The sequence below is a fragment of the Pseudogymnoascus verrucosus genome (genome assembly GCF_001662655.1).
Source record: "Pseudogymnoascus verrucosus strain UAMH 10579 unplaced genomic scaffold scaffold_24, whole genome shotgun sequence".
Lineage (NCBI taxonomy): Eukaryota > Fungi > Ascomycota > Leotiomycetes > Thelebolales > Thelebolaceae > Pseudogymnoascus > Pseudogymnoascus verrucosus.
This window is the reverse complement of record NW_017263675.1, coordinates 286,835-313,037: the sequence shown is the minus strand read 5'-3', so window position 1 is coordinate 313,037 and position 26,203 is coordinate 286,835. Positions and strand designations below refer to the sequence as shown.

At 45.3% G+C, this 26,203-nt stretch overlaps 14 protein-coding genes across 14 annotated transcripts; 8 read left to right on the top strand and 6 right to left on the bottom strand.

Moving 5' to 3' along the window:
* Positions 1 to 305: 305 nt before the first annotated feature.
* On the bottom strand, positions 306 to 2,357 carry VE01_05840 (uncharacterized protein). The gene is made up of 3 exons (XM_018275298.2): positions 2,036 to 2,357; positions 879 to 1,981; positions 306 to 827 (listed from the first exon to the last, which is right to left on the bottom strand). Exons 1-3 carry the CDS (start codon positions 2,156 to 2,158, stop codon positions 437 to 439), a joined length of 1,617 nt encoding a protein of 538 aa, XP_018130071.1. The 5' UTR covers positions 2,159 to 2,357; the 3' UTR covers positions 306 to 436.
* A 312-nt stretch (positions 2,358 to 2,669) lies between these two features.
* Positions 2,670 to 3,739, top strand: VE01_05839 (uncharacterized protein; the record flags this gene model as incomplete). The annotated part of the gene is made up of 4 exons (XM_018275297.1): positions 2,670 to 2,781; positions 2,840 to 2,912; positions 2,993 to 3,423; positions 3,495 to 3,739. 4 exons carry the CDS (start codon positions 2,670 to 2,672, stop codon positions 3,737 to 3,739), a joined length of 861 nt encoding a protein of 286 aa, XP_018129974.1.
* A 382-nt stretch (positions 3,740 to 4,121) lies between these two features.
* Positions 4,122 to 5,846, bottom strand: VE01_05838 (uncharacterized protein; the record flags this gene model as incomplete). The annotated part of the gene is made up of 5 exons (XM_018275296.1): positions 4,122 to 4,703; positions 4,756 to 5,358; positions 5,417 to 5,591; positions 5,651 to 5,673; positions 5,733 to 5,846. 5 exons carry the CDS (start codon positions 5,844 to 5,846, stop codon positions 4,122 to 4,124), a joined length of 1,497 nt encoding a protein of 498 aa, XP_018129975.1.
* A 287-nt stretch (positions 5,847 to 6,133) lies between these two features.
* On the top strand, positions 6,134 to 8,719 carry VE01_05837 (uncharacterized protein; the record flags this gene model as incomplete). Its single annotated transcript, XM_018275295.1, has 2 exons — positions 6,134 to 6,841; positions 7,955 to 8,719. 2 exons carry the CDS (start codon positions 6,134 to 6,136, stop codon positions 8,717 to 8,719), a joined length of 1,473 nt encoding a protein of 490 aa, XP_018130081.1.
* Positions 8,720 to 9,383: 664 nt separating this feature from the next.
* On the top strand, positions 9,384 to 10,859 carry VE01_05836 (uncharacterized protein; the record flags this gene model as incomplete). The annotated part of the gene is made up of 5 exons (XM_018275294.1): positions 9,384 to 9,407; positions 9,473 to 10,027; positions 10,089 to 10,405; positions 10,465 to 10,738; positions 10,791 to 10,859. 5 exons carry the CDS (start codon positions 9,384 to 9,386, stop codon positions 10,857 to 10,859), a joined length of 1,239 nt encoding a protein of 412 aa, XP_018130082.1.
* Positions 10,860 to 11,538: 679 nt separating this feature from the next.
* On the top strand, positions 11,539 to 13,203 carry VE01_05835 (uncharacterized protein; the record flags this gene model as incomplete). The annotated part of the gene is made up of 1 exon (XM_018275293.1): positions 11,539 to 13,203. The coding sequence occupies one exon, from the start codon at positions 11,539 to 11,541 to the stop codon at positions 13,201 to 13,203; it is 1,665 nt and encodes a 554-aa protein (XP_018130083.1).
* Positions 13,204 to 13,615: 412 nt separating this feature from the next.
* VE01_05834 (uncharacterized protein) lies at positions 13,616 to 14,670 on the bottom strand (the record flags this gene model as incomplete). The annotated part of the gene is made up of 3 exons (XM_018275292.1): positions 13,616 to 14,170; positions 14,220 to 14,596; positions 14,646 to 14,670. 3 exons carry the CDS (start codon positions 14,668 to 14,670, stop codon positions 13,616 to 13,618), a joined length of 957 nt encoding a protein of 318 aa, XP_018130084.1.
* A 720-nt stretch (positions 14,671 to 15,390) lies between these two features.
* Positions 15,391 to 16,438, top strand: VE01_05833 (uncharacterized protein; the record flags this gene model as incomplete). Its single annotated transcript, XM_018275291.1, has 5 exons — positions 15,391 to 15,600; positions 15,655 to 15,791; positions 15,836 to 16,189; positions 16,245 to 16,377; positions 16,433 to 16,438. The coding sequence occupies 5 exons, from the start codon at positions 15,391 to 15,393 to the stop codon at positions 16,436 to 16,438; spliced, it is 840 nt and encodes a 279-aa protein (XP_018129955.1).
* A 292-nt stretch (positions 16,439 to 16,730) lies between these two features.
* On the top strand, positions 16,731 to 17,745 carry VE01_05832 (uncharacterized protein; the record flags this gene model as incomplete). The annotated part of the gene is made up of 2 exons (XM_018275290.2): positions 16,731 to 17,019; positions 17,069 to 17,745. The coding sequence occupies exons 1-2, from the start codon at positions 16,737 to 16,739 to the stop codon at positions 17,743 to 17,745; spliced, it is 960 nt and encodes a 319-aa protein (XP_018130006.1). The 5' UTR covers positions 16,731 to 16,736.
* Positions 17,746 to 18,210: 465 nt separating this feature from the next.
* Positions 18,211 to 19,955, top strand: VE01_05831 (uncharacterized protein; the record flags this gene model as incomplete). Its single annotated transcript, XM_018275289.1, has 3 exons — positions 18,211 to 18,801; positions 18,855 to 19,158; positions 19,213 to 19,955. The coding sequence occupies 3 exons, from the start codon at positions 18,211 to 18,213 to the stop codon at positions 19,953 to 19,955; spliced, it is 1,638 nt and encodes a 545-aa protein (XP_018130007.1).
* A 259-nt stretch (positions 19,956 to 20,214) lies between these two features.
* On the bottom strand, positions 20,215 to 22,071 carry VE01_05830 (uncharacterized protein; the record flags this gene model as incomplete). The annotated part of the gene is made up of 5 exons (XM_018275288.1): positions 20,215 to 20,835; positions 20,897 to 21,267; positions 21,329 to 21,504; positions 21,559 to 21,849; positions 21,902 to 22,071. The coding sequence occupies 5 exons, from the start codon at positions 22,069 to 22,071 to the stop codon at positions 20,215 to 20,217; spliced, it is 1,629 nt and encodes a 542-aa protein (XP_018130080.1).
* A 369-nt stretch (positions 22,072 to 22,440) lies between these two features.
* VE01_05829 (uncharacterized protein) lies at positions 22,441 to 23,292 on the bottom strand (the record flags this gene model as incomplete). Its single annotated transcript, XM_018275287.1, has 1 exon — positions 22,441 to 23,292. One exon carries the CDS (start codon positions 23,290 to 23,292, stop codon positions 22,441 to 22,443), a length of 852 nt encoding a protein of 283 aa, XP_018130013.1.
* A 297-nt stretch (positions 23,293 to 23,589) lies between these two features.
* On the bottom strand, positions 23,590 to 24,180 carry VE01_05828 (uncharacterized protein; the record flags this gene model as incomplete). Its single annotated transcript, XM_018275286.2, has 2 exons — positions 24,076 to 24,180; positions 23,590 to 24,026 (listed from the first exon to the last, which is right to left on the bottom strand). Exon 2 carries the CDS (start codon positions 24,016 to 24,018, stop codon positions 23,590 to 23,592), a length of 429 nt encoding a protein of 142 aa, XP_018130012.1. The 5' UTR covers positions 24,019 to 24,026; positions 24,076 to 24,180.
* Positions 24,181 to 24,312: 132 nt separating this feature from the next.
* Positions 24,313 to 26,177, top strand: VE01_05827 (uncharacterized protein; the record flags this gene model as incomplete). The annotated part of the gene is made up of 6 exons (XM_018275285.2): positions 24,313 to 24,582; positions 24,665 to 24,843; positions 24,918 to 24,965; positions 25,019 to 25,200; positions 25,258 to 26,116; positions 26,173 to 26,177. The coding sequence occupies exons 1-6, from the start codon at positions 24,395 to 24,397 to the stop codon at positions 26,175 to 26,177; spliced, it is 1,461 nt and encodes a 486-aa protein (XP_018130053.1). The 5' UTR covers positions 24,313 to 24,394.
* Between the last annotated feature and the right edge of the window lie 26 nt (positions 26,178 to 26,203).

The following is a 26,203-nucleotide window of genomic DNA, read 5'->3' as shown; positions in this document are numbered from 1 at the left end:
CTAGGTTTGTCATTATTTGCCAGCCAATTTGTATATGTGGGGTAAGTCCTTTCCCCATCAATGTAGCGATATAGAGCAACAAGTAGGGATAGAATCGCGCCGGTATGGGACCCCGAAATCTAGTGATAAAACGTAGTAGATTAAAGCAGCTATGCTACTATTCTATATACACTGTAGACCCCTACGTCGTAGAGTAGGAATTCCAAGGCTCGGCGGGGTGCGGGGATCGTTGGCAGTTACGGTGTCACAGCTCATATCACCAGGCACGAAGTGAGAATTTCGCATTCAGAAATGTAACAAACTATTCCTTATTGTTCTTTTATGAGTCCTACGTGCTGCTGTAACTGGTCAAAGCCAAGTGACTAGAACCGAGGCAAACAAAAGTGGCAAAAGTTTTATTAAACATACAATATATATTTGGTGATTTGATGTAAAATTATATGCCATTCTTCTGTGCCTCAGCAAAAGAAGACCTGATTACAGCTGCGTGCTTGGCTGATCGCGACGTAATTTGACACTCAAATGGCTTAGGTACGCTCAAGAATCCTCGAATCATTGCCATGTCAGGCTCAATAAATTTGCCATCTGGCCCCATCTTCTTGCCAATGTTGAATCCCCAGAGGGTGCGGACGATATTGATGAAAAGAGAGCGCTCTGCAACATGCACACCAGGGCAAACACGCCGTCCAGCGCCGTATGTGAAATGATCGCGCTCGTATGGATCGTTGGTATTAATATAGTCTGCCGCTGCCAGAGGTTTATCTAGGTACCTTGCCGGATTAAATACTTCTGGATTTGGATGAATCTCAGGGTTCATGTGAATAGCCCTTATTGACCATTAGTCAATGTCTGAATCTTGAAGGATTGAGAAAACTTACCACCAGTTCAGGACAGCAACAGTGCCCTTAGGAATGAAGTGACCCTCATACCAGTCGTCCTCACTCGTTGCATGCATCATACCGAACTTGTTTACCGCACGCCACCGGAGGGTCTCCTTAACAATGGATCTAGTATACGGAAGCAGCTTCTCGTCTTCGAAGACTGGCAATCTTTCAGAGCCGACAATTTCATCAATCTCTGCTTGGGCCTTTTTCACCACCTCAGGGAACATCATCATGGCTAGCATAAAGTTGTTGAGTGTAGTGCCAGTGGTCTCTGCGCCAGCCTCAATAAGGCCACCACAAGTGTATGCAGCGAGTAGATTGTCAATCCCCTGCTTTTCTGGATTGTTCAGATAAAATGTTTTACAGAAGCTATCCCTCGCCGTTCCCGCATCCACCTCTCTCTTTAGGTTCTCCCAAAGTTCGAGATAGACTTTACTGTCATGATCGAACACTTTTTTCCCAAAAGATCGCCAGTTTCCAAGTAGCCATTGAGGAAGGTAAGCTAGCGAAGGAAAACTGTCGACTGCGTGGGCACCTGGTGCTGTCATCTCTGTCAAGTTATCAAGAACAGCGTATATCTTCTTGAGAAGAGGATCATCCCATGTAGGTAGCCGATGTCCATATGTGATGAGCATTATGACCGAGGCTGAGAAACGTCTGTTGTGTTCGTAGAATCGCCCAGGCGTATCCAACAGCTCGACCATTAGTTGCTTAGACTCGTAGTCTTGAACAGGCTGGTATTTGATGGCAGTTGTCGAGTTGAGCAACGCATGGCTGGATTTTCGAATTAAACGCCAGCGTGGCCCGTACTCCATAAAAAGTTGGCGACGGCCTGCGCTGGCGACGTCCTGGGCCAAAGGTAAAGGTGAGCGAGATGAGTAGATCGCCGACTTTTTGTCCATCAAGTCCTTTACCACTTTAGGGGATGACAGCCACACGTAGTCACTGCCACCGATCTTGGTGTAAAAAATTTCGCCATACTGCTGTGCCCATGCCTGGGCTTTCCCTCGAACAAGTTCGGAATCTGCCAAGTCCAACAGATTCCCGATGAATGGCAGCCCTCTCGGGCCCGGAGGGAGATGTCTCCTTCGTCGATCCTAGATTGGGTCAGTTGGGACAGATGGAAAGTGTCATTGAAATTTGAGAAATACCTTCAGAACATTGGGGGTAGTGTAAAAATAGAGTGCAGTGAACAATAGGCATGGAACAGCAATAAGCGCAATAAGAAGCTGAGGCGCTGTCGCGCTGAGGTGCATGGGATACGAGAGGAACATAGCGGCTGGAAAGATGCGACAATATGCAGAATCTGAGAAGTGCAAGCTTGTGTATGTATGACAAGTAACGCAGAGTGGAAGGACTGGTTAAATATATATCCTTGAAAAATTTCGGAGAGAAAGTAAGTTCGGTCACTTCGTTAATTTCATCTTCTATCCTGTGAGCCAGGCTTTTATTACTCATGAAAACCAAGCATCCGCCACAGCGCAAGCGTCAAACATTGCGACTCACATAATTCCACGTCATTTTCCCAATATAATGAGGGGAGTTCTGGAGGGATCTCCCTGGTTTGTGGATATCTGTTCTGAAATATACCCCGCACCCCGCACCCCACATACGCCCACACCACACTTGGCGGAAAGGTCAAGTTAGAGGGCGAAGGATTCTATGAATAAGCAAGTAAGCACAGAAATATGACTATAACCTTCAAATGATATCCAGGTTTACAGCCAAATCCATCCCACCCTTTCTAGTGATACGTAGCTCAGACAAATCGCATATTCAATTAACATGACTACGTACGACTTCAAAGACGTTGAATTGTTGGCCTTAAAGGGTAAAACTATCCTTGTTACCGGGGCGTCAACTGGCATAGGACGTGAAACCGTCAAAGTTGCACATAGTGAGTAACCATAAGACTACTGCAGTGCGAGTTATTTAATAATGTTGACAATCTCTAGGATATGGAGCAAATATTGCAATTGGCGATTGGAATGATGGAGAGGGAAAGGCATTGGCAGAGGAACTCGGAGAGTATGTCTACGCAATACAAAGCACATTTACAATGTCGCTGCACTCACTGATTGAATACCACTAATATCTTCTACTCCCAGACGTGTACTTTTCCGAAAATGTGACGTCTCAAAATGGGACGATGTTCTAGAGCTATTTCAAGAAACTTGGAAGACTTTCGGCATCATCAATGCTGTCCTCTCAAATGCTGGCGTCACCAACGAGAATTTTCTTGAGGACGAAATTGATCCAGAAACGGGAAAGCTCCTACCTCCCAACGTCAAAACTATCGATATCAACTTAACAGCAACCATTTACGTCGTCAAGTGTGCTGTTCATTACTTCAAAAAATGGCCAGAAACACGCTGCCAGATTGTCATGACAGGATCAGCAGCTAGCTTCATCGACACCCCACCGTTATACCTATACTGTGCTTCTAAAGCTGGTATTCTAGGCTTTATGCGATCCCTTCGAACACAGCTGATCAAGAATAATAATGTGACTGTGAATATGGTAGCCCCATGGATGACAAGTAAGTTCTGTCTGACTATCAGGCGAATATCGCACGTTGCGCTCCTGAATAGAACACTAACAACAGTACAGTCACCAGCATGCTCCCTCAAGCAGTCCGCGATAAATGGGGCACGCTCCCAGCAAATGAACCCTGGGGCGTAGCATACGCCCTTCTTCTTCCTGTGGTGCGGCCTGATATTAATGGAAAATCATTCTTTGTGGCTGGCCATCAAATCGTGGACTTTGAGGACAAGCTTCATGAGACACAACCAGTTTGGATGGGGGATCAGTTGAGTAAGGATGTAGATGAAGGGCAAAAGATAATGATCCCATAGAACTATAATATATAGTAGAAACTTCAATCTGTCAATGATACGGTGTAGATCTAGGATATAACAAAAGTGAATTTGTTTGTTATGAGTGGTTTATTTTCAGCTTATGCGTAAATCGCGATTTCTAAAACCATTAAATGTTCGACAACACGAAATTACAGGCACTATAATTGACGGTCTCGGCTACAATCAGCCTTAGATAGGTAAGGTCAATAATTTTGAATTATTCAAACTACACGTGATAATTGCCTGCATGGGAATCACATTGCAAAGAAGTAATCTACAGGCAGAGTAGAGATGAAGTGGAGATTGTAAGAATAGTATAACAACACTAAAGTGCATTCGATCATTATCTTCCTTCGCCCAATGACAATCATGTGCCATCCTATTGAGCACAGCCGCTTTCAAATCCACGCCCCTTTGAAGTGTTCGATCCACCCGCAGCGTGGCTTAAAGCTTCCTCAATCTCCTTGGCATGGGTGGAGAAGTTGTCGACCAAATTATCCCACATCTTTGGTTCGTGCTCGTGTTTCTTGTCGCTGTTCCAGGCATAATCAGTGATTGTAAAAGGTCGGCTTGACTCAAACATGAAGGCAATGGAATTTTTCGAGATCTGAACCTCAGGTGGCGCAGCTTCGTAAGCATCTTTGAACTCTTCGTACGCAACTCCATGGGGCACCATGCCGCATTCGAAAGACATTCCGCCTGGTTGAAATTCGTCAGAGCGACCGCCGTAGTTTCCATAGATCAGGCCCATCAGCTCAGACGCAGCATTTCGGTGATAATAAGGAGGACGGTAGGTATGAGATGCAACATCCCATCGTGGAGAGAATAGGAGAAAGTCAGCAAGAGGGGCGGTTGGATCACGCGATTTGGCGGTTAGCACGCAGAAGATTGACGGATCTATATGATCCACGGAAATAGAGCCGACATTGACAAATTTCGTCAAATCATACTTGTATGGCACCTATGACAAAGTTAATAGCTGAGCATGTTGGATGGCTACATTAGAGACTTACGTAGTTTCCGTGCCAGGCAACAACATCAAACGGAGAATGACCCTGGGTGCTCTTGAACAACTTCCCTCCTAGCTTGTACACAATCTCCCATCGTTCCTTTTTGATTTCGTATTTGGCCTTTGGATGTAGAAAGTCACGAGCATTTGCAAGTCCATTTGCACCTAGAGGTCCTAACTCGGGTAGCTCAAAGTTTGCTCCCCAGATCTCTAGTATATACCCGCGAGAAGGTCCGTCTGGAAGCTCAACGCGGAAACGCTGACCTCTCTGAATGACCACAATTTCACCTGGTTGGACATACAATGGACCGAACTCTGTCTGGATGTCCAAGCTGCCTTGCTGTGGAACAATCAGATAGTCTCCATCAGAGTTGACGAAGGCCTTTTGTTTCATACTGGCGTTGGCAGCATAAATATGAGTTGCTATACCCTCTCGAAGCGTTGGCTCTCCAGAGCCGGCAATCGTCTTCAGTCCAGCAATAAAATCGACTTCGCCATCATCCGGGATGTCGAATGGTAGCCAAGCTACTTGAGTTGGAGAAATATGAACGTGGGGGTTGATGGGCATGAAATTTGCTTCGGTATCCTTATTGTTTGGCAAGTCGGTCTTTGGGCCATTAATGTCAGTAAAGAAAGTCCCGAAGCTCCGCTGAGATCAAACTCACGAAACCCTCGTGTGCTACCGCCGGTCGAACTCTGTAAATCCAAGCTTTCTTGTTGACATTTCGTGGGGCGACAAAGGCCGAGGCAGTCATCTGCTCGGCGTAAAGGCCAAATCGCACGCATCTTGGACTGTTCTGTCCCTGTGGGATCGTCCCAGGAACAGCTTCTGATTCGAAGCTTTATCACAAGCATTAGTACCAATGCTCCAAAGTGAGGTCGCGGACAGAGATACATACTAGTTGTTGAATCCAGCTTGATACTATACAGTAGAATTTCAATAAGTTTTACATCATAAATTATAGTTATAGGGAGGATTACTTCGTAGGGATCGTTTTTCCTGACCGCAAAGGAAGGTACAGTGCCATCTTTTTGAGTCTCAGCCCAGTGAAAGATGTTTTGGTATTCCTTTGGGTTATCAAGTTGAGCTGCCATCGTAACAACTTTTTGTAATGCCACCAAACTCCCTATTTGAGTTGACGAATTTCTTGAATTAATACAAGAAAGTCAAAGATATTTCGTTTGTAAAAGACAGTTTTGGAGATATGACGAAGTTGAACCGAAACAGAGTTAAGCAGAGCTAAAGATGTCTAGTATATTGATAGATAACCCCGGTGCAGTGGGGTAGGTGGTTAGCTGGTGATTTTCTAGGGGTTTCACCCCGCACAAAGTCAGGATGTGGGGTATGTGGGGTTGGCAAATGACAAAACCATCACAAAATCATGAATTATTCGACGCTGGCAATTGTCACAACCACTCGAATCATGGATCCAAATCGTAATTTCTCTTTGCCACCACCACGGCCCGACCAGACATTTGTTACCGTTTCCGCCATCGATGGAGGATCCATAACGCTTCCTGATAGGTGTTTCGTGACCCCGAGCAACCCCGACGAGAGGAGGACAGTGCCTTCGTTGGCATTTCTGATAGAGCATCCGCGCGCGCATTTGTTCGGGCATAATGGATTGGCCGACAAGCCTTTTCGCTTCATGTTTGACCTCGGTCTTCGGTCTGAGCTTCGCCGCTACATACCTGCGCAGCAAGCCCATCTTGTGCACCGAGAGCCGTACCTTCTCGGACCTGGCGTAGTCGGGAACTTGAAGAAACGAAGTCTGACGCCCGCAGATATCAATGCCGTAGTGCTCAGCCACGTTCACTATGACCATCACGGGGATCCCGAGGACTTCGACCAGTCAACATTTATCGTAGGACCCGGATCCTTGGAAATTCTTCAAAATGGACTTCCTGGGACAACAGCTACACACCAATGCTTCGATCCAAACCTCCTTCCAAAGAATCGAACAGTGGAATTACCCCCAGTCTCCAGCAACGGCACGAGGACAAAGATGCCGAACGGAACTTCAGTAGAATGGTCATGGGATTCTATCGGCCCGTTTCCAGCAGCTCTTGACTTATTTGGGGACAGCTCGGTATACGTGATTGATTCGCCAGGCCACTTACCTGGCCATATAATTTTATTGTGTCAAACATCTCCTGGAAAATGGCTCCTTTTAGGTGGTGATGCATGTCATGATATTCGTTTATTGACTGGAGAAAGAGAGATTGGCACATGGATGAATGAGCATGGAGAGACTATATGCATCCACTTAGACCGTAAAGGTGCAGAGGAATCAATAAGGAGGATACAGGAGTTGATGGCCTCTACAGTTCAGAGTAAGCAAGAGGTTGAAGTGATTCTATCTCATGACTCAGTGTGGTACGAGCGGAATCAACATAGAATGTTTCCAACCACTCTTTAGTAATCACATACACGTCAATCAACCCGCTTGTAACTCTGTACTCATTGATGTTTAATATCCAATGTAATAAACATAGCAAAGTATTGTAAGGGGTTATTAAGAAGACTCAAGTAAACAAATTTGCCGATACTGCTTTACCTTTTCCCAAACCTATTATTTCCATTCATCATTTTCTGTCTTTGGATGTGTTTGTTTAAACTTACCATCACTAAACTGCTGTCGACCAAATAAATGGCTATGCGCGCGCATGGGTGTGGATTCTCATTTTTAGTGTCGCCATATAATCGGTTGCCCACTGCTTTACCCCACCAATGTACGGAGAGTCGCAGAACTACTTTCTGTACCCCACCTCCCCCCCCCACCTCACCATACAGCAAATCCTTAGCATAGAAGCTCAAATCTACAGTATTCAAGATTTACCCTAATTGTATCACTCACTGCAATTTTCATTCCTCTCATCAGTTTTTATATACCTACCAACACTTTATTCATCAATTTCAGGGCCATCATCATGTCTCTATCGTATACGGCTGTTGGCTTTATAGGCCTAGGAACCATGGGATATCCTATGGTGGATAATCTAGCCAAGAAGCTACCCTCCCAAACAAGGATATATGTATTCGACGTCTCAGAGGAAGCGATGGTAAGAATTACGACGCAATATCAAGGCCGAGTTCATTCATGTCATGACGCAAAGGAGGTAGCAGAAAAGTCGGTACGTGATCTAGAACTGGAAAAATATCATAGGCAACTTCCAGCATGATTTGCTGACACTCATTGCAGGACATTATTTTGACAATGGTGCCAGAAGGTTCCCATGTTAAGGCGGTATATCTCACACCTAGAACAGGTGTTCTAGCAGCCGATGTTTCCTCGAAGCTATTAATCGATTGTTCAACCATTGACACGGCGACTTCTCTCCTCGTGCGAGAAAGTGTGACAGCAAAATTCCCATCCGCACTCTTCTACGATTCTCCTGTATCTGGAGGATCGTTGGGAGCAGCTAAAGCAACTTTGACATTCATGGTCGGGTGTGCGGAGGATAATGTGCACTACAAGCTGTTACGGGACTTATTGGGTATGATGGGTACATCGATATTCCCTTGCGGAGGGCCATCTCTAGGTCTCACAGCCAAGTTAAGCAACAATTATTGTTCGGGACTCATCGCTATAGCTACATCGGAAGCGATGAATATTGGTATGAAGTCTGGCATGGATCCTAGGGTCCTCGCAAGCATCTTCCGCACGAGCACAGCGCAGAGCTGCATTTCCGACAAGTGGAATCCTGTACCTGGAATTTGTCCCGAGGCACCAGCTAGTCACGGTTATGCAGGTGGTTTCAAGGTTCAGTTGATGGAGAAGGACTTCGGATTGGCGGTTAAAGCAGCAGAGGCTGTTGGCGCAAAATTGGCACTTGGTGATGCTGGCTTGCAGACTTATGCGGGTGCAAGCAAGGACTCTCGATGCAGAGACTTAGATTCGAGAGTTATTTTTCGATATTTGGGAGGCAACGAGGCTTGGGCCCAGGACTTGGAGGGAAAACAATGAAGCATAGACAGGAATTTTCATTGAGGGCCTTTTTTATTCTAGATTAAGCACCTGATAAATATCATAATAATATACACCTTTAGTGTCATCAGCCGTCAAGTTACATCGCTATTTGAGGATGGCAATATTGTTTTGCTTTGTGCCTCTACAGGAAGTTCGGACATACTGCTAGAGCACCATATTCTAAAGTTGACTCTTGAGAGTCCTTGCGCTGTAAGGGAACGTGTAGGCCAATGCTTGTATACCTCCATTCTCTTCTTGTAAATGGTCAATTTTGCCATCCGAGGCCTCTATTTATCTCTCAAAGCCCGGTTCCAACAGCTCCTCTGCCTCCAGTTTTCCAAAGCGCTAATAACTGATAATTTCTCATATTTTAGGTGGTACTTCGGTCATTTACCGCTCAGTAAACCCCACTGTACCGCCCTGGTGTGGGACTGAAAAAAGTGCACAATGGAATTACCCCGCATACTTCCTGTCCTGACCATCCTACCCGACATCCTGCGGAGTCCAAAATAAAATCATCTACACCACTTCACTGTTGACTATCGAATCATATTAAATCATAAATTGCCGAAGGAATCTCGCAGATTTGCAGAATCTACACAGGAGCATTCAGAACTCAATAGCTTTAGCATTTTTGAACAAAATCATCGTGCATACAGCAATGGAGACACCAGGGTTTCAAGAAGTCAGTATTAGGAACACAGTATATGCCCCAATTCAGATTCTACAGTAACTGACAGAAAGCCAAAGGTCATTGTCGTCGGTGCTGGGCCCGCTGGACTTTTGCTCTCTCTTCTACTGGCAAAGAAGGGTATCTCTGTACAGACCTTGGACGCCGCCGACACGCTCGACTCGCGGCCTCGTGCTACGCACTATGGCCCACCAGCGATACACGAACTTATTCGTGCAGGTGTTATTGATGACGTGCGAAAGCAAGGCTTCCTCCCACGGAAAGTGTGTTGGAGAAAACTAGACGGAACATACCTTGCTGGCCTTGACGCAAGCGATCTGAAGGGTGACGATGACATGCTCACCTGTCTTCCACTCGATAAATTGGGTAGAGTGCTCAGTGATCATCTCAAGGCACAGCCGACGTCAAGTCTTAAGTGGCAACACAAAGTCACCAGCATCGGTCAGGATGCAGACAAGGCTTGGGTGCTCGTGGAGACACCAGAAGGGCCAAAGAGATTGGAAGCAGATTATATTGTTGGATGCGATGGTGCCAACAGTCAGATACGTCGCTCGTTGTTTGGCGATTTGAACTTTCCAGGCAAAACATGGGATGAGCAGATTGTTGCGACAAATGTTTGTCCCTCCAAGCAAGCTAATAATTCCATCGATTCCTTTTGCTAAAATAGGTACACAGACATACTACGACTTTGAGAAGTACGGCTACGAAGATTCCAACTTTATCATACACCCTGAGCACTGGCACATGGCTGCACGTATCAGCAACGACGGCCTATGGCGAGTCTCGTATGGAGAAATTCCAGGATTGTCCCGTGACGAAATTCTCGCCCGTCAACCTACAAAGTTCGAGCAAATGTTGCCAGGACATCCAAAACCGAACGAGTACAAGTTGGCAAGCATTAACCCCTACAGGGTGCACCAGCGCCTAGCTGAGAAAATGCGTGTGGGGCGATTTTTGCTCGCTGCAGATGCCGCTCACTTATGTAACCCATTGTATGTTGAAAGTCTCGTTTCCTCCCTATTGTTATTACGTTGCGGCTAATATATAGTAGTGGTGGACTTGGACTCACAGGCGGAATTGTAGACGTCGGTGGGTTATATGATTGCCTTGTTGGCATACACGAGTGCAAAGCCGACCCGTCAATTCTTGACAAGTACTCTAATATCCGCAGCCAAAAATACAAGGAAATGATTGATCCAATTTCCAGCGAGAACATTCGTCGACTATTTGATCAAGATCCTGATAAAGCATTGGAGAATGATGAGTTTCTGAAGCTTTGTAAGAGAACTGCGACAGATTCGGAGCTTTCCCGAACGGTTCAAAGGGTATATTTTAACGATGCCATCTCTCACACTCCTGCTGACATTTGAGATACAGGGAGTTAATGCTCTCATGCATGATTTTACGAAAGAGTACAATGTGGTCAATGGCGTGGCTCAGCATTAAGAGAGGATTGCTGCACACATATGCGATATTTTTGGTTGGTGGTGACCGTATCATAACATTGACAAGTAATGTACTCTCATTTGATTAGTAGAACCTACTATAGCAGAAGTCTCAATCACAGATGATATATCATCACAAGCGTTCAATTAGTATATCGTAAATTGTTAGCATTGTGATCGCGTTGAAATACTTTCATTCATATTTGTGTTTAAATAATGATTTCTAATTGCTTCCTCCACATTTCCAACCGGTGACCTAATAACTCGAGTAATTGAATCTAGAACTGATGTGTCATTCAATGAGCATAACGAATATTTTCCAGAGTTTATGCGGGGAATGATAATTTTTCTCAAAAGGCAATGCGCGTATGGTTTTCAAAAGAGAGTGGATCATCTCGCGTGGCAGAGAGGAGACAGAGCTAAGTAGTGTGGCGTCAAAAGTAGATATACGGTGCGTGTGACCCAGACAGTCACCCCACATCCCCTCATATTGTACCCCAGTTTCCCCATTTCCCCAGTTTCCCTAGTTCCCCCCAGTTTATCAGCTAGATCATTATGCATATAAGACCGCCAACCAGTTCCAAATTATTCTTCGGCATCACTTTCATCCCTATTCAACCCATCAGTTTTACACACTCAATGCAAGGTCTTCGCACATTTAACAACTTGACCACTTAATCATGGGGTTTTTCGGTATCCTTGAGGATAAGAAACTTTCTCATGTTCCAGGAACAGTTATTCTAAACGAGAAGGTTGCTGACTCCGAGAATCCCACGGCCGCACTTAAGCATGGCTCAGGAAAAGATTCGCATATCATCTTAGTTCCTCAACCCTCCGATGACCCGAATGATCCATTGAACTGGTCCGACACTAGGAAACTTATCATTGTCCTCATTGTGGGACTTGGGACAATCCTCAACGCTGCAACAATCGGACCATTACTGAACGCTGGACTTTACACTATTTCGCTGGACTTTCATACTTCTATCGGTAAAATCACCCTTATATCTGGGTATCAGCTTCTGGTTGCTGGCGCTTCTGGTCCCATTGTCTGTGCCTGCTCACGGAAATGGGGCAAACGACCTTGCTTCCTATTCTCAACCCTGTTTGCACTGATTGGGACGATTGTCGGATCTGCAACAAACAGCTACAATGGACTTCTCGCGGCTCGAATCATCCAGGGAGCTTCAATCAGTGCCTATGAGTCGATCGTGATAGCCATCATTGGAGACCTCTATTTTGTTCACCAGCGTGGTCTTTTTACCTCCGGCATGCAATTCCTGCTCGGCGGAATTTCAAACTTCTCGTCCGTCTTAGCTGGTCCAATCACTGCAAACCTTGGATGGAAATATCTCTTCCATATTCTCATCGCATTCGTTGGTACACAAACCATTCTTCTGTTCTTCTTTTGCCCCGAGACAGCCTATAGACGAGAGGCTCAATATAATATCGACGAGATTGTCAACGAAGGGGCAGCCGAAAAAGGTGTCGAAACCCAAGTCGAACTCTCAGAGAATACAGATGCAAACCTCCCATCAATCCAAACAATAGCCACTACCAGAACTTCTATCCCTGCCCTGAAAACATTCTGGCAGCGCACGGCAATTTTTTCGGGTAGCTATTCAGACGAAAATTTTCTACAACTGATTATTGCACCATTCGCAGTGTGCACCAACATTGCGGTCCTTTGGGTTGTTGTCGTTTCTGGAACAATAACCGCTACGTACGTCGCTCAGGCCTTTGTACTGGCACAGATCTTCACTTTGCCACCTTATAACCTTGACGCCTCCGGAATTGGTTATCTCTCCCTCGGTCCATTTATTGGAGGCCTCATTGCTTCTATATTCTGGGCCTTCATGCTCGATCCTATGATTCGATGGGCAACTACCAAAAACAAAGGTGTTTATGAGCCGGAATATCGACTTCTAGCTATGGCCAGTGCCCTTTTAACAGGAATCGGACTCATGGCTTTTGGTGTGATGGCAGAAAACCATATTACCTACTATGCCACCGCGACAGTACACGGAATTGCTTTGTTCGGAGTCATTTGTGCCACCGTTTCTACCTCGGCATATGCTCTCGACGCCTATAGATCTATGAGCAATGAGATCTTCATTGCGGGAATGGTGTTCAAGAACTTTTTATTCTACGGATTCAGCTACTTTGTTAACGACTGGACGGCACGAGATGGTCCTGCTCAAGTTTTTTACGTATTTGGAGGGGTTGCCTTATTTTTGACTCTGACTACGCCGATTGTGTTCATCTGGGGCAAGCGCTATCGCAGCGTATGGCATCGTCACAACCTTTTGGAGAAGTTCAACATCAGGACACATTCTGAATTGTAATATTTTTTCTTTCGCACCATGTTACAACTCGCAGGTCTCTTATTTATCCGTTTATCATTGCAACATAGTCAACATATCAATCATAGACGTTTAATTCATTGCAGTTACGTATAGCTACATACCAAAACTTCTTACATACTATGAAAACCCCAGAATCCGTGCATCGAAGTGTCTTGATCATAGTGGCCTCTAAGAAGTTTGATGATCGCCTCTCACAGGCATCAGACACTAAATTTGATGTTGAAAGAGGACGATATTTGTCGTCGGTTTTGAAAACAACAGTTAGATCTAGATACACCTCCACAACTTAGTTCAAGAAAGTAAACAAGAGCAGGTGTAAAAACCGCGAGAATTATCTTAATCCGGGGAATTTTGATGACATCTGAATTTATAACACTATCTGCTACTGCATCTACTCTGGTCCATCAAGGAATCTATATATCACAGATACATCTCGATTGATACACCTTGGGTCCATCGCGGCTTCTTTATACACCTCCAAAGCTGCTGGTCCTAGTGTGCTCCTTACGCCGGTCACTTTCGCTGCGTCAACCCCCAATGTCATATCTTTGACCATCATTTGTGCCTTAAAACCTCCTTGATAATCTCTGCTGCTGGGAGCATGAGGTACCACTCCAGGAACCGGATTGACATGGTCGCACATGAATGACTGACCCGTGCTGTTTTTGATCACTTCATATAACACGTGTTTATCCACCCCCGATCGAATGCCAATATTCATCGCTTCAGCCGTGGCAAGGAGAATTGTGCCACATAGATAATTATTGCTGATTTTCGCAGCCAATCCAGCACCGAGGCCGCCACAGTAGAATATTTTTTCAGGGGTAGCCATAGCAGAAATGACCGTAATGAGACGCTTCGACAGCAGGTCAGAAGAATTGTTAGCTGTTTTGGCCTTTCCGACCAAAAAGGATAATGTCCCAGCTAAAGCTCCTGGTACTCCACCCTAAAGGGTTAGTATTTATTTATTGATCTGCAATGGGCACTGGACATACAGAAACTGGTGTATCGATGTAAAGGCCCGCATTCGCCTTAATCAATGTTTCTCCAACGTCCCTAGCGGTCTCCACGTCTATTGTGCTACATTCCAGCATGAGTCGATCCGGGTTGGCTTTTGCTGCTATGATGCCATGTTCATTATCTAGATACACTTGCCTAACATTGTTGGCCGAAGGAACAATAGAAATGATTGTGAGGGCACGTTCAGCCACTTCACGAGCTGAGTCGAGGATTTCAATTGGACCATGAGAACTGAATTCGGCCTTGAATTTCTCACACGAAGGCCGGAAGACGTCGGTGATGAACAACGTAGATGAGTTTGGAATTTCTTTACGTATGTTCATTGCCATGCCATAACCCATGGCACCAATCCCTTGAAAACAATTAGTAAATAGAACATTAAAAGTATATTCTAGACAAACCTATAAATCCGAAGTCATTAGCCATGGCTTTGTGCCTTGACCGTGGTGTGTTAAGTTGTCGGTTGAGAGTTTAATCGCCACGAAGTCCAAATGCGTTTGTGTGGAACTGTTCTCAGTAATCTTGTTAATCGCAACCGAGGCTTATGGAAACGGCTGCCTCAATATACGGACATTATTGGGGGATATTTTATTACTAGAGATCTACCCTTAGTGAGGGAAGTCTGGGGAAGTTCATGTGGGGTGAGCGTTCGCCATCGCCAACATCATGCTGGACACGCTACGGAAGTCTAATACAGGCGAGATCTCTTCAGCCTCAACTTACTGTACGGTATAATTATTATATGCTCACGAGAACTATACTCACTGCAGTTTTTGTGTTCATAATCGCCATAGTACTATTCAGTAAGCCATCGTGGCGGATCACGAGATGAAAACTTAGGCGGCGGGGTGATTTGACCCAAACTTTATGCGGGGTATTGTTTCCACCCCACATCCAGCAATTCACGATAGTCCCACCCATGCGGGGAAGCACAGGGGTATGAGCCAAGCATCAAACCAGGGGCAGCCATGTTGACCTCGGCTTAAACACGATACGACCATGACCTACCTGTAGTGTGACACAACAACCTTAAACAGGATTGAAATTTAAATATCAATATTTTGTTGCCTCTGTCAGTACTATTTTGGCAATAAGATACGACTTCTTTTTACTATTTTTAATTCTAAAATGCACTGGGAGTAGAAGATGGCTGCGAAACCCATAGAGTGGCTACCACTCCCTGAGACGAACGGTAGTGTGAAACTGCAGTTACTAGATGGGGGAAGCTTCATCGCAAATTATGCTGTGCTACATGCTGGAGTCAAAGATGAATCTTTTCGAATGTATAATTGGGCATTTCATATATTTCATCATGCAACGAATCGCCACATCTTGTGGGATCTTGGCCTAACCTCAGTAATTCCTACTCTCAAAGTCTAAATACGCACTAAACTAACGCTGCAAGTGCAGAATCCGAATGACTATACACCTTGGGTGAATAAATTCTTGATCGATGTTCTGAAACCTGTCAGCCCAAAGTTGTCGATTTCGGAACAGCTCAAGCAAAGGGGGGTAAACGTTGAGGAAGTAGACTCAGTGATTTTCAGGTAGGTGAGGAATCTAAAATTAGTACTTGATGTGTGCTAACGAGTTCGTGTGGTCATGCTCATTGGGATCACTCGCGGCCTATACGAGAGTTCTTCCCAAACGCAACGGGTTATTTCGGACCCGGGACGACAGACTTTTGCTCCCCTGGTCACCTAGTTGATAGTAACTGTCAATGGGATGGTCGCTTTTTTGACCCAAAAAACAAGACCGAAACGTGGAAGGAGCTGAATGGTCCATGGGAGAAGTTTGGTCCTTTCACCAAGGCACTGGACTATTTTGGTGATGGCAGTTTCTGGATCATTCAAGCACCAGGCCACATGCCAGGAAACCTCTGTGCAGTTGTAAAACTTGAAGATGGGGAATGGGTCCTTCTTGGTAGCGACTGCTGCCACTCTAGGTATGTGATAGGGAATATTGCCATCCTAGAGTACAACTCTGATCTTTTTTATCAGGGAGCTATTTGATGGCGTCCATGAAATAGCAGTTTGGAAACAACCCGACGGCAGCACCAGCTCTCTTCAAGCTGACCTATGCGCGGCAAAAGATACCATCGCCAGGATTAGAATAATGGAACAGGATTTAAAGGTACATATAGCTTTTGCTCACGATATTTCCTGGATAAAGGAAGGAAGTGACAAAGTGTTAATGTCATTAGTCGACGGTGATATAATTGACAGTGTTCGGAAGGTTTACCTTTAAGATGACGCACTATAATCATACATATAACATTTGATTTGCGACTACTATTTCTTGAATAATAAATACGAGAGTTGGTTCAGAAAACTTAGAATCTATTTTTTAGGCTACGATTTAATAATATGGTTGGTAGCTTTGCGGTCTTTGTGGGGTGTTTAGCTAAGTATAAATACATCGCACCCCCCACCTTTACAGCTATACAACCAACAACTTAGTTATCCATCGAATTCAACTCCCCTACAGTAGCAATGTCGAGTATTGTATCAGAAAACAAAGCTCTCCGGTTTGGAGTTATAGGACCTGCTGGGTTTGGCGGTTCATATCTCTGTCTCGAGCTAATCAATCGAGGTCATCATGTCGTGGGAATATCGCGAAACCCGGGCAAGCTAGGATCACACGAACGCTACACGTCGATTTCTGCCGATGTCTCTACGCAAGGCATCAAAGAGCTTGCACTTGTATTTGAGAACCTAGATGTGGTGGTGAACGAGTATGGCCCACATTCCGCTGGAGCTGACGCCCTGCAGTATAGTAGGTCATGTATGATGAAATTCAAGGATTTCCTTCTGATAGGTTATAGTGCCGTACCTCGAGGTCACTCGCAAAATCATTCTCGCTATCAAATTAGCGAAAGTCAAGTATTTCATCATGGTGGGAGGTTGTGGAAGTCTACTCATGCCTGGGAACAACTATGAAAGTGTTTTGGAAAACAAGGGCTGGTGGCTCGCATACAGGCGTGCAATAGCTGACAGCGAAGCCCACACCTCGTATATGGAAGAAAGACTTGGACCCATGGGAACTGGGTTGCGCAAATACAGAATTGCGCGTCTCGCTCAGCGAACTGGAGAGGGAACGGCAGAGACCAAACAGATTATCGAGGACTATGAGGGATACGTTCGTCGCAACGACCGAGCATTGGAATTTATTACTGGCTGTCGAACAAGCTTCATGTTTTTTGATGGGAATACGTCCTTCCGCTGGACCTTTGTCTCGCCGTCGGCTTTGTATCGTCCTGGTAAAAGGACTGGGAACTTCGAAATACGTTTTGATGAGTTGCCCCTTAAGGGGGATGAGAAGGATCCAACAAATCTTGACGATCGATTACACGGAATCTCTGCTGCCGACCTTGCAATTGCGATTGCGGACGAGGGAGAACTTCAGACAAAGTGTTGGAGACACTGGTCTGCATTTGCCGATTTGGCTGATGACACCCCCACCCCCAGCTATGTTACATTGATTCCAAGCTCACATATTTAATATACGAAGCTTAATTCAGGAACTTCTGATACGTAGTACGGGACACGTTCAAATTTATTATTCGGTTCTCATCCTTTTCATGATGGTTGACACTACAAGAGACCTTAATTTAGTAATGAGAGAGATTTGTCAGGTGCGACTTCGCGTTCCAGTCTCCTCACTTGAATTGAACATATCGCTTCTAAAACAATTGAGAAGACGTGGATCGTTGTGGCAAAGACCACGTTACTCATAAATTGGCTAGCGTGTGGAGAAGCTATACTCCAATACCCCATACCCCACATACACTTTGTTCTATGATTTACAAAAAGCTGTAACTTATTGAAGTTCCACAAGTATTTTTTCTTAAATGACGGGTTTCTCTTTGCGAACTATCTATATCCTTTATTTCTTTATCGAATTGAGTACTTACTTTATGAAATAACCACCGAATTGGTCCGTCCGACACCAAGGAAACAGCAGACCATGTCGTTAATAACGTTATTTATGCTATTCGCAACCAGCAGTATTCTTCTCATATTTCGATACATTGCAACCTCGGGCAATGCCCGCAAACCGCCAAATGGCCTCCTGCGAGTCCCTGGTCCAAAGGGTCTCCCCATAATTGGCAATACTTTACAGCTAGGACCCCAGCCACAGAAAATGCTGAAAAGTTGGGCAAGAGAATATGGAGAAGTTTTTCAAATACGCTTAGGATGGGAAAACTGGGTCTATTTGAACACCCCTCAAGCTGTGAAGGATATTCTCGACAAACAATCAGCCATCACTTCAGGTCGTCCACCAATGCCAGTTGCAAGTGATATTGTGTCAGGTGGAATGAGGTTCTTGCTAATGACTTATTCGCCGACATGGCGGAAACTGAGGGCGATCGTCCACAAACTTCTCACCCCAAAAGTTTCGAACACCTTTATGCCTAGCCAAGAATTCGAAGCAAAGCAGCTGATTTACGATATTCTAACAGATAATAAAGATGAGTGGAGTTTTTATATGCATGTAAGGAGATACACGACTTCGGTTGTGATGACATCAACCTACGGAAGAAGGGTTGCAGAATGGGTATGTCCGTCAATTCAATACCACATGAGTTTGGGTTAATAATTCTCGCACAGCAAAGCGAGGATGTCCGTGAAGTATACGGCCTAATGAAAGAGTTTTCTGAGAACACTGCCGCTGGTGCCTTCATCGCAGACTTAATTCCACCTTTAGCGAAACTGCCCGTCTGGATGCAGCTGTGGAGAAAAAGAGCATTGAAGTACCAAGCACGGCAGACTGCGATATGGATGAAATACTGGATGAACCTCAAGCATCAGGTTGCAAACAAGGAAGCCCCAGATTGTTTTGTAAAGCAATTCATGGAGACAGATTATCAAAAACAGGACATTAGTGAAGTCCAAGGTGCATTCGTTGCTGGCAGTGAGTGGCTCCTCATCCATCAATAAAAGGTGTTGACCTAACATTTAATTATAGCAATGATTGAGGCTGGGTCGGAGACAACATCGTCGTCTCTCAATAGTTGCATAAAATATCTTGCAGCTTATCCAGAAGTTCAACAACGGGCTCATACGGAACTTTCAAAAGTTGTCGGAGATTCGAGGTCACCTACCTTTGAGGACGAGCTAAATCTTCCGTACATACAAGCAATGGTAAAAGAAATTCTCCGTATCAGACCAGTAACGAACGTTGGACAGCCACACTACACCACAGCCGACGTCGTTTACGGGGATTTCTTCATTCCTAAAGGCACCGTTATTGCCATTAACCAGTATGCCATACACTTCGACAGATATCGCTATGATGACCCTGAGGCGTTCAATCCAGAGCGCTATTTAGGTCATCCGCTAAAGGCTGGTGCGTATGCTGCAGCTGCTGATCCATTCGAGCGTGATCATTTCGGATTTGGTGCAGGGCGAAGAATTTGTCCTGGAATGCATCTTGCCGAAAATAGTCTCTTCATAACATTGGCCAAGATACTCTGGGCATTTGAGATTAGACCACACATTGGCGATGATGGGAAGGAGGAAGCGGTCGATGTATCGGACGATGCATATGAAGAAGGCACAAGCACATTGCCAAAACAGTTTCAGATGCGCTTCATTCCAAGGAATACTACGCGAGAGCGTGTTCTAAGGGATGAATGGGAGACGGCGCAAAAAGAGGGTTACTTGCTAGGGGGCGTCAAAGTTAACACTACGGGCATGGTGGCACAGTAACACTCTAAGTAAACCAGAAAGTGAAAACTCGGAAAGAATGCAATAATAAAACCGATGCTATACCTGTATTTATTCGTGAAACACATTATTGCCACTCTTTTCATATATTAATAGTCACACATACATGCGTGATAGTAATGTACGATACAGTTAGAAGAGGTAACTGATATTCTATTATGGATTGATATTTGACGTTCATATTTAGCTATTTTAGAAATTTCAACTAAAATTTAGGGAATATATATAATGAATAAAGGAATCATTGTCCTGCCAAAAAATCCCCCCAAGCGGTCGCAAGTTCGTCCAAAGGTATGTCTTCGCCAAGCTTGAAAATTGTGGAATTGCGTCCACAGCTTTCCTCCGCATTGCCCCTAATATATGGCATGAATGCAGCAGTACTTCTTTCTGGGCTTGGCCCATATACCATCGCTCCCTGGCTACTAGTTCCAAAGGCAGCCCATGGCGCCTCACCGTTAACAAACTTGATGAAATCTCTAGCAAATATGACAGCAACCTCCTTCTGTGCTGGTGGTAAGAATTCATTGAAATTCTGAAACAAGAACGCAATGTCAAGAACATGCGTAGTGTCACCCTTCCACTCCCCGTCCCATGGATTTGGCTCGTTGAAATGATAGACATAAGCCTTTCCGGGCCAGCCTCTTGCCAAGCTAACCACTGGAGCTAAAAAACCAATGTCTGTTGCAAAAGTAAAGATTGACCGAAGTGCGATATTGTCTGGGAGGTCGGGGGTAATGCCATAGGCCTGAAATAATTTCTCTGAAGATGATGGATGGTGGGCGAAAGATTTTGCGATGGATTTATGGAAGGACTGGGCTATTCCTACTCGTCGAGGGCCAAGCATTAATGAAAAGATCGAACCCTGTGTCAAGAGACCTTGTTTAGAAAGCGATACAAGATCCAGACGATCATTGTCTACTCACATCAAATTGACAGTCTCCTATTATCAAAGATTCGCACCACTGTTTCCCAGGCATTGGATACGTAGGATCTTCGGCCTTGTCCGAAATTTGCGAAAAGGTGGGTGCCCCTGGAATGATATCGCCATCCACCACTGGCATTAACGGCATTGTCGGAGGAATCTTCTCCAAGAGGTCTTTGATGGGTATCTCCAAGATAGCTTTCACTCGTTCCGGCCCGGATAAATTTTCTAAGCCCATGGATTTAACCAGAGACGCATATACAAACTCGGACACTGGTAGAGGAAGCGGCTTGACCAACAGAGCACTGCCTGACATGCTAATGAGCCTTTTAAATAAAGGCTCTTCAGAATGCAAGAGAAACATCCCGGAGACTTGATAATGACTGGTCAGTAGAGGTTACATTACCCAGTAAGGGGGATTGGAGTAGATTACCAGCACCAGCACTTTCTCCCATCACAGTAACGTTATCGGCATCACCAGCAAAGTCTCCAATGTTTTTTTTAATCCAGCGAAGGGCATTAATCTGGTCTCTGAGACCATTATTGCTTGCATATCCTGCTTCACGCAGTTCTGACGATGTAAGGAATCCAGGCAAGCCCAAACGGTAACTTTTCACGTGTCAGCTATACATAGATTCAGTTCCTTGAAGATAAAGCTCTTACTTGATGCCAACCCCAATCATAGGGAAGCCCATATCAGCTGATAACTTAACCATTCGGGCTTGAGAATATTGTGGCCAAGAATTAGATCCCGTTGAATAGCCTCCGCCATGGATAAATACACAGACAGGAAGCTTTGAACCTAGGCCCGGAAGCTTCCTCTCCATGAGGGGTACCGTGACATTGAGATTCAACCCATGAAGTTCCGAAACTGTCAAGTCTGGCTTAGGTAGAGCATGTTGAATGATCCCAAATTCCGCATCGCACCCTTGAAGTGGTGACATAACCATAGGCCTATTGGCTTGGTTAGGCTATGATATTTCAAAGGCAGTCTGAAGGCAATTACCCTATTCTGGTTGCGTCTATCACGCTGCTATCCAAATCACGATCCAAAATTTCGCTCTCTGCAAACCTGTCTTTCAAGGATGCATACTGGATTCCAAGAAACTGCACAACATCATCTCCAAGTACTCCATGGATTTCGCCCAGCTTTCCGTGCTTCAAAATTGTCGACATAGTGATGCGATACTTTCTGATTGTGTCTCAGCAACTGTGCAAATGAGAAAGGTACTGATTCGTGTGCGATATCTTTTTCTGGGGGATGGCCATTCGAAAAGAATCGATTCATAATAAATGGGCACTCGTCCCTGAAATCAAATAACAATGCGGGGTGTGGGGTAAAGTTGGATTAGGAAGTGCGTTCGTTGGGGAGACGACCGACCCTCCTCCCTCCCGCGACGTATTTATTAGGATTAGTCACTGGATATCAAATTACGTTTTATACGCCAAATAATTAAGAATAAAACGAGTATTTATTTTTGGGATTATAATGGCCTCAGCAGAGAACTTTTATTCCAATCAGATCCCAAATTTGTGCTAGACAGATCAACCACTCTTACCGAGGTTTTTCAAAAACTCCAACACCTCTCGCTGACAATCCTCCGGTTTCTCTACGTATATCTCATGACCATTTCCATGAATAACAACTAGTTTCGACGCCTGAATCTTCCTTTGCACGATCTCCTGCTCTTCCAACTTTGTGGCGGCGCTCTTCGCCGGCGCCAAAATCAGTGTGGGGACTTTGATCTGCTCGAGGAAGGGCCTTGAGTCCAGCGAGGAAAGAAATTCGGCATACCCCGCCAGTCCTTCGCCAGTAGAGACGGCAACTTGCGAGATCCACCACTTGACATAGTCTTCATCAGGTACAGACACTGTGCCCGGAACTTTTGACAACGCCTCTCCCCACCCACGTGATCCCATCTCTCGACAAGCCTCTGGCCAACTAGATCGTCCAAACGAGAATAGTGAGAGGGCAGCTTCCGGAAGGAACGTGGGCGATGAGCATATGATCAATGAATGCAGTCTCTCCGGATACTTCGCTGCGAATGCTTCGCCGACCATGCCACTTGTGGATTCGCCTAGAAAGTGGAACTTTTGCACACCGAGCTGATCCATTGTATCTACGATCTCTGTCAAGATCGTATCTAAGGAGTAGTCGTACTTGTCTCCATGCGAAGGATAGCTAGAAAGCCCGTGGCCACGGGCATCGCGACGGATGACTCGATAATGACGCGCTAACACTGGGATCCAATGGTACCAGAACGCACCATGTCTAGCAAAGCCATGTTGTATGAGAATTGTCTCGCATGGTTTCCAAGGATCCACGAACTTATCATCAAAGACATGGGTAATTTGCCCGTTTGGGTGAGTTATGAATTTGCTGGATGATTGGGACATTCTGAACTGTGGTAATAGGCAATGAGAATATTTCGGCAGTCAACGTCTATAATATAGAAAACAATTCACGTTAGAGGCTTCGTGAATCAAGTTGTTAATTAATTGTTGACCCTCCCTTAGGCGGGTTTTGCACATGTGGGGTAAATGGGGGAACAGGAGGACTTGCCAGCATGTCTCATAAGGAACGCATTTGGGAAGGTTGTAGGTTAGGAACAATCAATCTCTCTGTCTCGAACCGCGAATTCCCCCATTTTAAGTCAGTAATACAGAAAAGAATTCCATATAATAATAAATTTGCTACTTCTTCTCATTCTTCATATCCGTGATGACCTTCTCCGCAACCTTGAAACCCTCGATTCCTGCGGGCATCCCACAATAGATAGCAGCCTGTAACAAAGTTTCCCGGATCTCCACTTCACTTGCGCCATTATTGACAGCACCTCTCACATGCACCGCCAGTTCTGTACCGCGATTCAGTGCGCAAAGCATCGCAATATTCAGGAGAGACCGCTGCTTCTTCTCCAACCCAGGACGTGCCCACACTGAGCCCCAACATGCCTCTGTGACCAGCTCTTGCATTGGTCGCGCAAAGTCCGAGGACCCATTTTGGAGCGAACGGTCGACGTATTCCTTGCCTGCAACTTGATATCGTATTTTAAGCCCCTCGTCGAAAATTGTAGTGTGCGCTTCGGACAAACGTGTTTGAGTGGACGCGGGAGTGCTCATGTTGAAATCTAGGGGCCGGTTAGTTTGTCAGTTGATCGGATCGCAGGGCTCACGAACATATCGATAATAAAACTGGACTGATTAAAATAAACGTAGATCGGAATATGAGTACTGTTACTATGTAAGCTTATTTTTGTGTCCTTTTGAAGGTTTTATTTGTTGTGCTGCATTGCTTGGATGTACAGGCATCGAGATCCACACCACCACATGGGGTAAGTTCTTACCCCGCGACAAAGTGACCGTGGGGTAATGAGTCGGAATTCAACCCCACATCATAAACATACCCTTAACGACTATAGAACTTCAAAATATTAATGAAATATCCATTCAACAATTGAACTTCTTGTCTGACGAAGTTATCTCTTGAATTCCAATCATGGCCCCGAGTCTTATCCATTCGTCTTTGCATGCCGTTCTTGATGGAACAGAGGCCAAACTAGATCCCACGGCCTATGCCGTTGAGCATTATCGAGGAATCAAATATGGAAAAATATCCCAACGATTTGCTAAGGCAGTAGCTGTAGATGACTGGCACGGTGAAAAACTCGACTGTTCTCGTTTCGGGTACGTATTCCCTACAGCTCTAAGTTCGCTCCAATTCAGAGCGACAGATACGGACAAAAGCTCACATATGCAAAAAAAATAGCCCACAATGCCCACAGAATAATGTTGACACTGGCCATCTCTTACGCATCCCAGAAACATTAGATAAAGGCCAGGAGGAGGTGAAGCAAGACGAATTCGAATGCCTCAATCTCAATGTCTCCGTCCCTGCCAGGACAACTTCTACAAAGGACCTGGTCCCTGTCCTGATCTGGATCCACGGTGAGACACTGCGTACTCCAAAAATTTCCGTATGGAAGCTATCAGTTTTCGTTCCAACAGACTGACAATACAAGGCGGGTCGCAGATAATGAGCTTTCCCCCAGCTGCTCATCGATGCTCTGGTAGGTACTTCCTCCGCTTCATTGGCGCTCATCGTTAACATGCATTCTTCCAGACACGACGACACTTGTCCAGAGGTCAATTGAGATAGGGAAACCGATGATAATAGTAACTTTCAATTACCGTCTAAATATCTTTGGTTTCGGGGACGGAGGCGAGAAGAACCTGGCATTAAAAGACCAACAGTTGGCCATAGAATGGGTTGTCAAGCACATTGCCGGGTTTGGCGGAGACAAGGTGGACCACCCCATTTCTCTATTTCGCCAGGCATGACTAACAGAACTATTTCAACAGAATAATATTACCCTTGGAGGAGAGAGCGCCGGTGCAGTATATGCTCACGCTCATTTGACTAGCGGGTCACCGGTCGCACGAGGGTTATTACAATCCGGATCACTCTATCTATCCCCACCTCAGCCTCTCGAGAAAGGAACGAGTCTGATTTCTGGCCTATCCGCAAGCCTCTTGGAAAGGCATAACGTGTCGCTCAATGAAGCGCCTGAACCAATTCTACTTCAATCGCTCCTGGAAAATAACATCAACCCCTTCTGGATCCAACAAGAACCCGATCTTGTAGGCTGGGAAGGGCGCGTTAACGACGTGCAAGAACTCCTCATCGGAGACGTAGAATACGAGTCTGTAATCTGGAGGAATGGTATCGAGACTGTTAGCGCTTCTGAAATAGCAGCGATTTTCGACAACGAGGAACTGAAGAACCTGTACGGGGTTTCTCCATCTCGGCCTACGGCAAGTAGATTGGCGGCGTTGGATTTTATCAACGATCTTCGATTCGCATTACCTATCGAGGAGATATCTGCCTCTCGCCGCAGTGCAGGGAAAGCAACGTATCAATATGTTTTCGATCAAGTTAACCCGTGGCAGAGCTCAAGTAGAGCACATCACGGTGTTGATCTCATTTCGTTATTTGGGGGATATGACCTCACATTTAACCCTGCTGCTGCTGCCGTAGCAAAAGCGATGCAAGAACGCTGGATTGCGTTTGTGAATGGCGAAAGCCCGTGGAATGGGGAGAAGAGGTTTGCATTTGGGCCACATGGGAAAAGTGGAGAGATTACAGATGAAGACTTTGCTGCAAGGAGACGCGTGGGACATTTTGATTTATTGCGACAGATGGATTCGATGAAACTTGGAGGTATATTTGGGGGGTTGGCTGCGGGACGGATAAGTTTGCTGAACTAGTTGAGGAAGATTAAGGTTTTCGGGGTTGCCATCCCCTTTT

Excerpts from the sequence above, each read along its gene's own strand:
- VE01_05840 (XM_018275298.2), bottom strand. The coding sequence starts at position 2,158 with ATGTTCCTCTCGTATCCCATGCACCTCAGCGCGACAGCGCCTCAGCTT. Across the intron at positions 1,982-2,035 it reads CTACCCCCAATGTTCTGAAG|GATCGACGAAGGAGACATCT; the intron begins GTATTTCTCAAA and ends GACCCAATCTAG. Across the intron at positions 828-878 it reads GTTGCTGTCCTGAACTGGTG|GGCTATTCACATGAACCCTG; the intron begins GTAAGTTTTCTC and ends ATGGTCAATAAG.